The following is a 14,745-nucleotide window of genomic DNA, read 5'->3' as shown; positions in this document are numbered from 1 at the left end:
TTAAAAGTAGTACGACGTAAATTCGAAGAGAAGCTCGACCTAAATCTCCTCGTTATATAACATTTAAATAGAGGGATAAGCTTTTGTCAATTTTGACGACCCATTCTTGAGGACACCCTACTGCTCATTTGCTTTTTATGGTCACAAATGTGACGTGAAGTACGCCTAATAAGAGCTCAGCTGTATAATTGACCCATTGAAATGAAACACGCGAGTAACCATGCCAACGTAAGCACATAACAATGCCCACGCATATGTTCTGGTCGAATTCATCATAGCGATGATAAGCAAAAAAGAAAACAACATTTCGCAATCAATAGAGTTTAAGTGAGTTTCCAAAAATATTTTGGAGTTTTACAAATTCAATACGGTAGCTTCAAGTGCTAAACACTAGCAATCTAGCAATGAGCGAGTTGGATTCGTCTGTGATAAAACGTACACAACAAACGTTGGGTAAATATGTGAAAAAGCCACCTTTAACGGAAAAGTTGTTAACAAAGCCACCATTTCGATTTCTTCACGATGTTTTTAATGCTGTAAGTATAAGAATTTTATAATATGTATTTAATATAAGGCGGCCGCAGTGGTGTGGTGGTAGCGTGCTCCGCTTACCACACTGAATCCAGGATGGCAAAGTAACATCAACATTTTAGAAACAGCTTTTTTCAATAAGAAAGTTTTTCTAAGCGCGGTCGCCCCTTGGCAGTGATTTCGCAAACACTCCGAGTGTATTTCTGCCATGAAAAGCTTCTCAGTGAAAACTCATTTGCCTTGCAGATGCCATTCGGCGTCGGCATAAAACATGTAGGTCCCGTACCGCCAATTTGTAAGAAAAATTAAAAAGAGCAAGAAGCAAATTGGAGAGCTGAGCAGAGCTCGCAGGGTATATTAATTTTGTTCGCATAACGGTAATACGTAACGGCATAAACTAATCAAGATAGATATAGACTTTTATATATCAAAATGATGCGGGTGAAAAAAGAAATTCATTTAGCCATGTCCGTCCGTCCGTCCGTAAACACGAAGTATGTAAGTTCCTGGGCACTCATCTCAGATCGCTATTTAAAATGAACGAAATCGGACTATAACCCACTTTTCGATATCGAAAATTTTGAAAAACGGGAAAAGTGCGATAATTCATTACCAGCAGGGCCAAGGAGAGGGGGGGGGGGGGAAGCCAGGGCAATTGCACTGGGGCCCGGAAGTGTTTTGGGGGCCCGGCAAGGCAAAGCAGTATTGACAGTACTCTAACTAGGATTTCATAGATACATACATATTTAGTTGCTATAAAAAATTGTTTTAAAATTGAAAATCACTAAACTAAAATCAAATACTATGGAGCATAGTCATAGTCGAAATAAAATGTGATTTTAAGTAAGATAAACGGTTTTGACACAATTTTATAAGCGCTATCTGTCAAAAATGCTTCAAATAACTTAAAATGACATTTTATTTCGATTATAACTATGCCCCTCAGTTTGGTCGTATTGCTTTTTCATTTTTGTAAAATTCAGCGACATCTGTAAATACAGGCTGTTAGTAAACTAGAGCGTTAATTTGAAAAAATTAGTACACTTGACTTGTTTTGCGAAGCGCAAATGTGTGCAAACATATGAGTATGCCGTGGATAAGCTTACATAGGTCAGTTTCGCGTTAATTGTTGCAAGCTTCGTATTTCTTTTGTCAGTGGTGCAATTATTGGTAAATTTTTTAATGTGCAGAAGTCATCACATTTGTCGATATTATGCAGAAATTGTATAATATCTTTAGCGCAAGCCCTCAGAGATGGGAAATTCTCAAGGAAAAATCTAATTGATCCTTGCACAGCATGCCACAAACACGATGGTCTGCTCGTGTGGATAGTGTGAAACCTTTCGCAACTCACATTCCCCAAATATTGAAACCTATTGATGAAATCAAGCTTTTAAATCTGAGTTCAGAAACGGTAACGGATTTTAAAGGTATTGAAGCATATATGGGGAAATTTGAGTGTATCCTCTTAGCCTCCATTTGGCTCAAAGTGTTGACGGTAATCAACCATCGAAATCTGGTAATGCAATCTAGAAATGCCACACTGGACGTGGAAACAGAAAATATACGTAGCCTGATTGATGAGTTGAGTTCAGGGATCAATGGTCGATCATACTTCAAGAATGTAAGGTTCTGGCAGGGAGTATAGGAGTTGTGAATACCTTCGCAGAGAAAGAAGGAAGATAAGAAAGCGCCAGTTCGATGAAGTAATTGGCGAATCACCTGAGTGTGATTCCGAAACTCAATTCAAACAGCAAGTTTTTTACGTTCTTTTGGACTGCTTGATTGGTAACATAACAAGACGTTTCGAAGCCGTAAATGACATTGCGATTAAATTTAGTTTTTTGTGGAAGTATTCTGACGGAAGAAGAGCTCAGAGAAAAGGCAGCGGCATTCTGCACGATTTATGGCATCCATATTTCTACGGATCTAATAGATGAAATCATTCATCTCAAAGCCATTCACTTAGCAAATATGCGATGTGATTCCCTGCCACCATTTCAACTTCTGAACAAATTTCATGACTTCAGGGTGGAAGTATTATTTCCTAACATCTGCATATCATTAAGAATATTTTGCACACTTCCAGTCAGTGTGGCTGAAGGGGAGCGTTCTTTTAGTCTATTGTCTCGCGTGAAAAATATTTTACGTTCTACTATGAGCCAAAATAGCTTGACAAGCCTTGGAACATTGGCGTTGGAGTCCAGCCTTGCTCGCAGCATTAGTTTTGAATCGGTAATTTCCATATTCGCAGTTCAAAAAGCACGGAAGGTTTTCTTTGGCTGATTCAAGCTGTTAAAATGTACATATTTAGAAAAAGTTAATGTAAGCAATCAAACAACGAAATCTAACATTTCATTTATGTAAGTGCTCCAGTAAATCTTATTTTATATGAAATAAAACTGACAATGTGAATTGAAAAATTTATGTATGTTATGTTATTTTTTTTACTGGATTGAATTTATTTTTTAGGGGGCCGTAAACGCGAACTGTCCCAGTAGCCCGGCTCGGCTCTCTGCGGCCCTGATTACCAGACATTCTAGAGTTACCCCTGGTCCACCTTTATGACGATATATCGAAAAAGCGTCCACCTATAGAACTATGGCCCACTCCCTTTTAAAATCCTCTTCAATACCTTCCATTTGATACCCATGTTATACAAACACATTCCGGGGTTACCCTAGGTTCACTTTTCCTACATGCTGATTTTCCCTTATTTTGTCTCTAAAGCGCTCAGCTGAGTATGTAATGTTCGGTTACACCCGAACTTAGTCTTCCTTACTTGTTATTTAATATAAGAAAGGTGCTAAATAAAAGTGATTAACAATATTTCAATTCGTTCAAGGTCATCAAAGAAACTGGTTGTTTTGTTGGTTTATATACGTCTGATGAATTGAATTCCGATAGCATTAAAGATCGTGATGGCAAAATGGCATTTCTGCAAAAAATGATTGATGTTATAAGTAAGTAAGACTTTATATGTATGTATGTAGAATATACTGTACATGGTAGTTCCGGAACTTGTTCCGAAGCATATCATATTTATCCGGCAAGGAAAATCGATATCACTCTCCAAAACTTCAGGGTAGTATTTTTAACGCTACTTAACAACAACCAACAAAGGACTGTTTTCCAAAGCAGCTCAAGCAGGAGAGTAAATTCAACTTCTACGACACTGTACTCCGTAGAGCTTGTTTGGTGGGCAGGCACACAAAACAGAACGTATACTAAACAAGTAAAGGTGTCTAAGTTCGGGTGTAACCGAACATTATATACTCAGCGTTAGCTTCAAGTGTACATTTCATTTCAGATAAATTACTTTTCTACAAAACATATGGCACCGCCTATATCAACATTCAGGTTGATATTTAAAAAAACTTTTATTTTCGGTTTGAAATATTTATTTTTATTTATTTTTGATTTTAAATATTTTCCAACTAATTGCAATTTTCTTTTTTTGAAGTTATTCAAAAATGTTTAGTTAACGCGAAAACTCAATTAAAAAATTATTTTAAAACAAGTAAGGAAGGTTAAGTTCGGGTGTAACCGAACATTACATACTCAGTTGAGAGCTATGGTGACAACATAAGGGAAAATAACCATGTAGGAAAATGAACCGAGGGTAATCCTGGAATGTGTTTGTATGACATGTGTATCAAATGAAAGGTATTAAAGAGTATTTTATGAGGTAGTGGGCCATAGTTCTATAGGTGGACGCCATTTAGGGATATCGCCATAAAGGTGGATCAGGGTTGACTCTAGAATTTGTTTGTACGATATGGGTATCAAATGAAAGGTGTTAATGAGTATTTTAAAAGGGAGTGATTCTTAGTTCCATAGGTGGACGCCGTTTCGAGATATCGCCATAAAGGTGGACCAGGGGTGAACCTAGAATTTGTTCGTACGATACGGGTATCAAATGAAAGGGGTTAATGAACATTTTAAAAGGGAGTGGGCCTTAGTTCTATAGGTGGACGCCTTTTCGAGATACCGCCAGAAATGTGGACCAGGTGTGACTCTAGAATGCGTTTGTACAATATGAGTATAAAACGAAAGTTGTTAATGAGTATTTCAAAAGGGCGTGGGGTTTAGTTCTATAGGTGGACGTCTTTTCGATATTTCGCCATTAAGGTGGCCAGGGGTGACTCTAGAATGTGTTTGTACGATATGGGTATCAAATTAAAGTTATTAATGAGGGTTTTAAAAGGGAGTGGTTGTAGTTGTATAGGTGGTCGCCTTTTCGAGATATCGGCATAAAGGTGGACCAGGGGTGACTCTAGAATGCGTTTGTTCAATATGGGTATCAAACGAAAGATGTTAATGAGTATTTTAAAAGGGCGGGGGTCTTAGTTCTATAGGTGGACGCCTTTTCGAGATATCGCCATAAAGGTGGACCAGGGGTGACTCTAGAATGTGTTTGTACGATATGGGTATCAAATTAAAGGTATTAATGAGTATTGTAAAGGGAGTGGGCCTTAGTTCTATAGGTGGACGCCTTTTCGAGATATCGCCATAAAGGTGGACCAGGGGTGACTCTAGAATGTGTTTGTACAATATGGGTATCAAACGAAAGGTGTTAATGAGTATTTTAAAATGGAGTGGGCCTTATTTCTATAGGTGGACGCCTTTTCGAAATATCGCCATAAAGGTGGACCAGGGGTGACTCTAGAATGTGTTTGTACGATATGGGTATCAAATTAAAGGTATTAATGAGTATTTTAAAGGGAGTGTGCCTTAGTTCTATAGGTGGACGCCTTTTCGAGATATCGCCATAAAGGTGGACCAGGGGTGACTCTAGAATGTGTTTGTACAATATGGGTATCACACGAAAGGTGTTAATGAGTATTTTAAAATGGAGTGGGCCTTATTTCTATAGGTGGACGCCGTTTCGATATTTCGCCATTAAGGTGGACCAGGGGTGACTCTAGAATGTGTTTGTATGATATGGGTATCAAATTAAAGGTATTAATGAGGGTTTTAAAAGGGAGTGGTGGTAGTTGTATACGTGGTCGCCTTTTCGAGATATCGGCATAAAGGTGGACCAGGGGTGATTCTAGAATGCGTTTGTACAATATGGGTATCAAACGAAAGGTGTTAATGAGTATTTTAAAAGGGCGTGGTGCTTAGTTCTATAGGTGGACGCCTTTTCGAGATATCGCCATAAAGGTGGACCAGGGGGGACTCTAGAATGTGTTTGTACGATATGGGTATCAAATTAAAGGTATTAATGAGGGTATTAAAAGGTAGTGGTGGTCGTTGTATAGGTGGTCGCCTTTTCGGGATATCGGCATAAAGGTGAACCAGGGGTGACTCTAGAATGCGTTTTGTACAATATGGCTATCAAACGAAATGTGTTAATGAGTACTTTAAAGGGAGTGGGCCTTAGTTCTATAGGTGGACGCCTTTTCGAGATATCGCCATAAAGGTGGACCAGGGGTGACTCTAGAATGTGTTTGCACGATATGGGTATCAAGTTAAAGGTATTAATGAGGGTTTTAAAAGGGAGTGGTGGTAGTTGTATAGGTGGTCGCCTTTTCGAGATATCGGCATAAAGGTGGACCAGGGGTGACTAGAATGCGTTTGTACAATATGGGTATCAAACGAAAGTTGTTAATGACAATTTTAAAAGGGAGTGGGCCTTAGTTCTATAGGTGGACGCCTTTCCGAGATATCGCCATAGAGGTGGACCATGGGTGAATCTAGAATGTGTTTGTACGATATGGGTATCAAATTAAAGGTATTAATGAGGGTTTTAAAAGGGAGTGGTGGTAGTTGTATAGGTGGTCGCCTTTTCAGAGATATCGCCATAAAGGTGGACCAGGGGTGACTCTAGAATGCGTTTGTACAATATGGGTATCAAACGAAAGTTGTTAATGAGTATTTTAAAAGGGAGTGGGCCTTAGTTCTATAGGTGGACGCCTTTTCGAGATATCGCCATAAAGGTGGGCCAGGGATGAATCTAGAATGTGTTTGTACGATATGGGTATCAAATTAAAGGTATTAATGAGGATTTTAAAAGGGAGTGGTGGCAGTTGTATAGGTGGTCGCCTTTTCGAGATATCGGCATAAAGGTGGACCAGGGGTGACTCTAGAATGCGTTTGTACAATATGGGTATCAAACGAAAGGTGTTAATGAGAATTTTAAAAGGGCGTGGGTCTTAGTTCTATAGGTGGACGCCTTTTCGAGATATCGCCATAAAGGTGGACCAGGGGTGACTCTAGAATGTGTTTGTATGATATGGGTATCAAATTAAAGGTATTGTTATATATGAAACGAAGTGGTAACGCCACACACTGAATTAATTTACTATCATTTTGGCAACTCTGTTTTGTTTATTCTTTTTTTATTCTTTAGTATTAACTCAACACATTTTATATTGAAATGTTCATATTCACTCATATTAAATAAACTGAGTAAATGTACATATACAAAAGTGGTGTCAAAAGTGGGATTAAAAAGATGAGCCTCACACCGGAGGATTTGAAGAGGGTGATGGATGCATTGGCAGGGGCAATTCGCGAGGCTGTAGATGGGGCGTCCCACAGTGCTGGGGCAAATGCAAATCAGCGGGCAGCAACCAAACCGCCACCGTTTAGTATTGCAGAATACAAGTCAGAAGACAAATCCTCAGTGCAGGATTTTTTCACACGCGTAGATCGGGCCTTACAGCTGAGCAAAGTTCCAGAAGAGGAACAACACAAATTCGTACTCGTGCATATGGGGGCAGAGCTGAACGCCGCACTAAAAATACTTGTTAGCCCAAAGACGCCTGAATCGCTGAAATACAATGAAATAAAAACCGTGTTAATTCGCCCTTTTGATGGCTCACGGAACAAGTATGCTGAAAGTATCAAATTTAGACAAAGTAAGCAAGAAAAAGGCGAATCGATTGCCGAGTACGCACTTCGTTTAAAAAAGGGCGCTGCATATTGTGAATATGGCGACTTTTTGGATATGATGTTAACAGAGCAGTTACTGTATGGCGTGGAGTCACGCTATATTTGCAATGAGGTTATGTAAAAAACCAAACAATTTTACTGAGGCATACGAAATTGCGCACACAATCGAACTAACACAAAGTGCAACAACAGATCTGAAGTGTACAGAGTGGGAACAACCAAGTGAACCAACGTTTAAACTGGGATACGAACCAGTCAAAACAAAAAGAAATGCAAATGCTGAAAAGTTGACCAAGAAGCCAAAAGAAAAATCCGCAAATTGTTACGGATGTGGGGGCCAACACAGCAGAAAAGACTGCAAATTCAGTAGCTCCAAATGTTTTTCGTGTGAAAATTGGGCCACATTGCAAAAGTGTGCAAGGCTAAACTAGATCAGATTTCAGAGGATGAGGTCGAACCAGTTCAGCAGCTGAACAGCATTAATGTATGTAAAGCAGTAGACAGAAAAATGCTTCACGTAAATATCGATGGAAAGCAAATACAGATGGAGCTTGATACGGGTGCCCCATGCGCTATTATTAATTATAAAACTCTTCGCACTATAAAACCGAATTTTAGAGTATTAAAAACAGATAGACGATTTACAAGCTACACGGTTCATAGAGTGAACTGCATGGGTAGGGTTGTAGTAACCGCATCAATGGGAAGGACTAAGCGGCGCCTGAATCTGTATGTTGTCCAAGAAGATTTCGATACACTTTGCGGCAGAGAATGGATCTCACAATTCGCACGTGAAATTAACTTTTCGGAGCTATTTTCGTCAGCCAGGCAAATTACCTCTATAAGTTCAACCGCGCCAAAACTTTCAGAAAACCAACGAGAACGGCTGCAACATCTCCTTGCAAGTTACGAAGAAGTCTTTGACACGACAGCGGGTAAGTTGAGAGGGCCGCCTGCAAAAGTGAAGCTGAAGGCGGGAGCCACACCAGTGTTCGCACGAGCACGCGAAATACCAATGGCATTGAGAGAGGCGTATGCCAAGGAAATAGATCGCAAAATCCAGTCTGGCTTTTACGTGAGAGTAGAGCATTCGGAATGGGCTTCAGCAACACATGTAGTCGCGAAAAAAATGGAGATATTCGCATCACTGGCAATTACAAGCCAACGGTTAATCCAAGAATGATTATTGACGAATATCCGATTCCTAAAGCGGAAGACTTGTTCAATAAAATGAAAAAGCGGCGATATTTTGTGACTTGGATATAACCGACGCATATACACATCTTACGATCGACGATGATTTCGCACATGTTTTGACATTAAACACAGCTACACACGGACTAGTACGACCGAATCGTGCGGTATATGGGGCAGCAAATATTCCAGCTATTTGGTAAAGAAAAATGGAGACGCTCCTGCAAGGAGTGCCAAACGTTTTAAATTTCTTTGATGACATCTTGGTGTTCGCGGAAAATTTTGAAGAGCTGCTGAGGGTTTTGGCGACAACGCTAAATCGCATCAAATGCAATGGTCTACGCTTAAATAAGTCAAAGTGTGTTTTTGCTACTCCATCGGTGGAGTTTTTAGGCCATCGCATCGACGCACAGGGGGTGCATAAATCTGACAAACACATTAAAGCTGTACTGAATAGCCAGCCCCAAACCAACGAATGTGGAGGAGCTACAGCTGTTTTTAGGAAAAGCTACTTACTATAGTGCATTTATCCCAGACCTGGCGACGAGAGCGCGACCATTGCGCGATATGCTGAAAAGCGAAATATTTCACTGGTCCAAAGAGGCAAACTCAGCCTTTGAGTATCTAAAACAGGCGCTGGTTTCTCCACAAGTCTTGATACCCTACAACCCGGCACTACCGGTTCTACTAGCGACGGACGCGAGTCAAACAGGGTTGGGAGCGGTGCTATCACATCGCTTAGAGAACGGAACTGAACGACCCATTGCATACGCAAGTCGAACACTGAATACTGCAGAACAGCGATACCCACAGATGGACAAAGAGGGCTGGCAATAGTATGGGCAGTTCAGAAATTTTTCAAATATTTGTACGCGCGTCATTTCACGCTAATCACATATCATAAACCGTTGTCACAAATTTTACAACCAGACAAGTCTCTACCAGTACTTTGCATTAGCAGAATGGCTAATTGCGCAGACTTTCTGAGTAGATTTGATTTCGAAGTGGTGTATAAAAATTCAAAGGCAAACGCTAACGCCGACTATCTTTCACGGGACCACCCTCTACGACAGCAACCATTACAGGTGGGACATGTGCGTCAGGCACATACGGATAATCCAGACGAATACGACGAGTTCGACAACTTTGTGATTCGCCAAATCAACCAATTACCATTAAGATCCGACAAAATTGCAAACGAATCCAGAAAAGACGAGCGACTGGGTAAAATAATTAAACTGCTGGAAACAGGTCAATGCTTGAAGAGGACAGGATACAAGTCCCCAGAAGTGAGTTACAAGATATCGTCAGGATTTTTGATGTTCGAGCATCGCGTCGTCATTTCACCAAAGTACAGAGCCAAACTGCTTGACAATTTACACACATCACACCTAGGGATTGTCAAGATGAAAGGAATCGCCCGCTCATTCATATACTGGCCGGGCATTGACAATGATATCGAGAACATGGCGAACAAATGCGAATCATGTGCAAAACAGGCAAACAAACCCGGGAAAAGTGGCGATCATCATTGGGAGTATCCCAAGGGACCGTGGGAACGCATTCATATTGACTATGCGGGGCCGTTCGAAGGAGCAATGCTACTGATAATCTCGGATGCGTATAGCAAGTGGTTAGAGGTGAAAATCACTAAATCAATTACGGCGGCCCCGACAATTACTTTGCTGGACGACGTATTTGCGGCTTATGGCGTTCCTCAAACGGTTGTATCTGATAATGGAACAAATTTCACGTCCGTGGAATTTAACAACTTCCTGACTACAGTCGGTGTTAAATATCACAAATACTCAGCACCGTATCACCCGGCAACTAATGGACAAGCAGAGCGGAGCGTACAGACGGTCAAGAACGCATTGAAAGCAATGGGTACCACGAATAGTTCTTTGCAGGAAAACATAAACGAATTCTTGAGACAGTACAAAAATGCACCACATTCGACAACAGGCACCTCACCAGCACTATTGTTTATGGGACGGCAGCTACGAACACGATTGGACTTGATTCGACCAGAGGAAATCTCGGGGAAAGTAGAGGAAAAACAATACATGCATCTCAAGAAAAAGGGAAGAGAGTTCAAGGTAAATCAAAACGTATACTTCCTGTCGGGTAACCCGCGAATTTGTAAGTGGCTCAAAGGAACAATACACGCCCGTCTAGGGGATCTTCACTATCAAATACAATTCAATGGGAAAATGATAAAAAGACATGTAGACCAAATACGGAAGTCACACGCGGGGCCCGATAAAGCAACACCGGAAGTGAATCATTATGAAACGAGGGTTGCAGCTAAAGAGAACGGCACAGCTGCATCGGGTATAGTAGAAAACCACGAAGAAGCCGAAGCACCCATAGAATCACCACAAAATATATCATTGGGATCAGAAGAAGATTTGGAAGGGTTCTCTACTCCCAACGCTACAATAATACAGGACGATACACCGCCATCGCATTCAACACCAGCACGGCAGGCGACACCGGAAAGAGATCCGGAACTAAGCGAGACGCCGGCAGCCCCTTGGCGGTCGACCAGACAAAGGAAACCGAGAGTTCCATTCTCACCTTAACTCCTGCAGAGGAAGGAAAAATGTTATGTATAAAACGAAGTGTTAACGCCACACACTGAATTAATTTACTATCATTTTGGCAACTCTGTTTTGCTTATTCTTTTTTGTTCTTTTTTATTCTTTAGTATTAACTCAACACATTTTATATTGAAATGTTCATATTCACTCATATTAAATAAACTGAGTAAATATACATATACAAAAGGTATTAATGAGTGGTGGTAGTTGTATAGGTGGTCGCCTTTTCGAGATATCGGCATAAAGGTGGACCAGGGGTGACTCTAGAATGCGTTTGTACAATATAGGTATCAAACGAAAGGTGTTAATGAGTATTTTAAAAGGGGGTGGGTATAAGTTCTATAGGTGGGCGCCTTTTCGAGATATCGCCATAAAGGTGGACCAGGGGTGACTCTAGAATGTGTTTGTACGATATGGGTATCAAATTAAAGGTATTAATGAGTATTTTAAAAGGGCGTGGGGCTTAGTTCTATAGGTTAACGCCTTTTCGAGATATCGCCATAAGGGTGGACCAGGGGTGACTCTAGAATGTGTTTGTAAGATATGGGTATCAAATTAGAGGTATTAATGAGGGCTTTAAAAGGGAGTGGTGGTAGTTGTATACGTGGTCGCCTTTTCGAGATATCGGCATAAAGGTGGACCAGGGGTGATTCTAGAATGCGTTTGTACAATATGGGTATCAAACGAAAGGTGTTAATGAGTATTTTAAAAGGGCGTGGGGCTTAGTTCTATAGGTGGACGCCTTTTCGAGATATCGCCATAAAGGTGGACCAGGAGTGACTCTAGAATGTGTTTGTAAGATATGGGTATCAAATTAGAGGTATTAATGAGGGCTTTAAAAGGGAGTGGTGGTAGTTGTATACGTGGTCGCCTTTTCGAGATATCGGCATAAAGGTGGACCAGGGGTGATTCTAGAATGCGTTTGTACAATATGGGTATCAAACGAAAGGTGTTAATGAGTATTTTAAAAGGGCGTGGGGCTTAGTTCTATAGGTTAACGCCTTTTCGAGATATCGCCATAAGGGTGGACCAGGGGTGACTCTAGAATGTGTTTGTAAGATATGGGTATCAAATTAGAGGTATTAATGAGGGCTTTAAAAGGGAGTGGTGGTAGTTGTATACGTGGTCGCCTTTTCGAGATATCAGCATAAAGGTGGACCAGGGGTGATTCTAGAATGCGTTTGTACAATATGGGTATCAAACGAAAGGTGTTAATGAGTATTTTAAAAGGGCGTGGGGCTTAGTTCTATAGGTGGACGCCTTTTCGAGATATCGCCATAAAGGTGGACCAGGGGTGACTCTAGAATGTGTTTGTACAATATGGGTATCAAACGAAAGGTGTTAATGAGTATTTTAAAACGGCGTAGGGCTTAGTTCTATAGGTTAACGACTTTTCGAGATATCGCCATAAGGGTGGACCAGGGGTGACTCTAGAATGTGTTTGTAAGATATGGGTATCAAATTAGAGATATTAATGAGGGTTTTAAAAGGGAGTGGTGGTAGTTGTATACGTGGTCGCCTTTTCGAGATATCGGCATAAAGGTGGACCAGGGGTGATTCTAGAATGCGTTTGTACAATATTAGTATCAAACGAAAGGTGTTAATGAGTATTTTGAAAGGGCGTGGGGCTTAGTTCTATAGGTGGACGCCTTTTCGAGATATCGCCATAAAGGTGGACCAGGGGTGACTCTAGAATGTGTTTGTAAGATATGGGTATCAAATTAAAGGTATTAATGAGGGTTTTAAAAGGGAGTGGTGGTCGTTGTATAGGTGGTCGCCTTTTCGGGATATCGGCATAAAGGTGGACCAGGGGTGACTCTAGAATTCGTTTTGTACAATATGGCTATCAAACGAAATGTGTTAATGAGTATTTTAAAGGGAGTGGGCCTTAGTTCTATAGGTGGACGCCTTTTCGAGATATCGCAATAAAGGTGGACCAGGGGTGACTCTAGAATGTGTTTGTACAATATGGGTATCAAACGAAAGGTGTTAATGAGTATTTTAAAACGGCGTGGGGCTTAGTTCTATAGGTTAACGCCTTTTCGAGATATCGCCATAAAGGTGGAACAGGGGTGACTCTAGAATGTGTTTGTACGATATGGGTATGAAATTAAAGGTATTAATGAGGGTTTTAAAAGAAAGTGGTGGTAGTTGTATAGGCCTTTTCGAGATATCGGCATAAAGGTGGACCAGGGGTGACTCAAGAATGCGTTTGTACAATATGGGTATCAAACGAAAGTTGTTAATGAGTATTTTAAAAGGGAGTGGGCCTTAGTTCTATAGGTGTACGCCTTTTCGAGATATCGCCATAAAGGTGGACCAGGGGTGACTCTAGAATGTGTTTGTACAATATGGGTATCAAACGAAAGTTGTTAATGAGTATTTTAAAAGGGAGTGGGCCTTAGTTCTATAGGTGGACGCCTTTTCGAGATATCGCCATAAAGGTGGACCATGGGTGAATCTAGAATGTGTTTGTACGATATGGGTATCAAACGAAAGGTGTTCATGAGTATTTTAAAAGGGCGTGGGGCTTAGTTCTATAGGTGGACGCCTTTTCGAGATATCGCCATAAAGGTGGACCAGGGGTGACTCTAGAATGTGTTTGTACAATATGGGTATCAAACGAAAGGTGTTAATGAGTATTTTAAAACGGCGTGGGGCTTAGTTCTATAGGTTAACTCCTTTTCGAGATATCGCCATAAGGGTGGACCAGGGGTGACTCTAGAATGTGTTTGTAAGATATGGGTATTAAATTAGAGGTATTAATGAGGGTTTTAAAAGGGAGTGGTGGTAGTTGTATACGTGGTCGCCTTTTCGAGATATCGGCATAAAGGTGGACCAGGGGTGATTCTAGAATGCGTTTGTACAATATGGGTATCAAACGAAAGGTGTTAATGAGTATTTTAAAAGGGCGTGGGGCTTAGTTCTATAGGTGGACGCCTTTTCGAGATATCGCCATAAAGGTGGACCAGGGGTGACTCTAGAATGTGTTTGTACAATATGGGTATCAAACGAAAGGTGTTAATGAGTATTTTAAAACGGCGTGGGGCTTAGTTCTATAGGTTAACGCATTTTCGAGATATCGCCATAAAGGTGGACCAGGGGTGACTCTAGAATGTGTTTGTACGATATGGGTATGAAATTAAAGGTATTAATGAGGGTTTTAAAAGGGAGTGGTGGTAGTTGTATAGGTGGTCGCCTTTTCGAGATATCGGCATAAAGGTGGACCAGGGGTGAGTCTAGAATGCGTTTGTAAAATATGGGTATCAAACGAAAGTTGTTAATGAGTATTTTAAAAGGGAGTGGGCCTTAGTTCTATAGGTGGACGGCTTTTCGAGATATCGCCATAAAGGTGGACCAGGGGTGACTCTAGAATGTGTTTGTACAATATGGGTATCAAACGAAAGGTGTTAATGAGTATTTTAAAACGGCGTGGGGCTTAGTTCTATAGGTTAACGCATTTTCGAGATATCGCCATAAAGGTGGACCATGGGTGAATCTAGAATGTGTTTGTACG

The 14,745-nt window shown here is 40.8% G+C and overlaps 1 protein-coding gene across 3 annotated transcripts in view; it reads left to right on the top strand.

Moving 5' to 3' along the window:
* The first annotated feature begins 213 nt into the window (after positions 1-213).
* IFT54 (intraflagellar transport 54) overlaps positions 214-14,745 on the top strand; it is a 31,757-nt gene continuing 17,225 nt past the window's right edge. For 2 of the 3 annotated variants that reach the window (XM_067771763.1, XM_067771754.1), the window contains exons 1-2: positions 214-536; positions 3,377-3,494. In XM_067771763.1, coding sequence (XP_067627864.1) covers positions 405-536; positions 3,377-3,494 — 250 coding nt within the window. In that variant the 5' untranslated portion in view covers positions 214-404. The remainder of the gene's footprint in view (positions 537-3,376; positions 3,495-14,745) is intronic. The other variant, XM_067771774.1, reaches the window with a different exon arrangement.

Source organism: Eurosta solidaginis, chromosome 1, assembly GCF_040869045.1.
Source record: "Eurosta solidaginis isolate ZX-2024a chromosome 1, ASM4086904v1, whole genome shotgun sequence".
NCBI lineage: Eukaryota > Metazoa > Arthropoda > Insecta > Diptera > Tephritidae > Eurosta > Eurosta solidaginis.
This window is presented reverse-complemented; position numbering and strand designations above follow the sequence as displayed.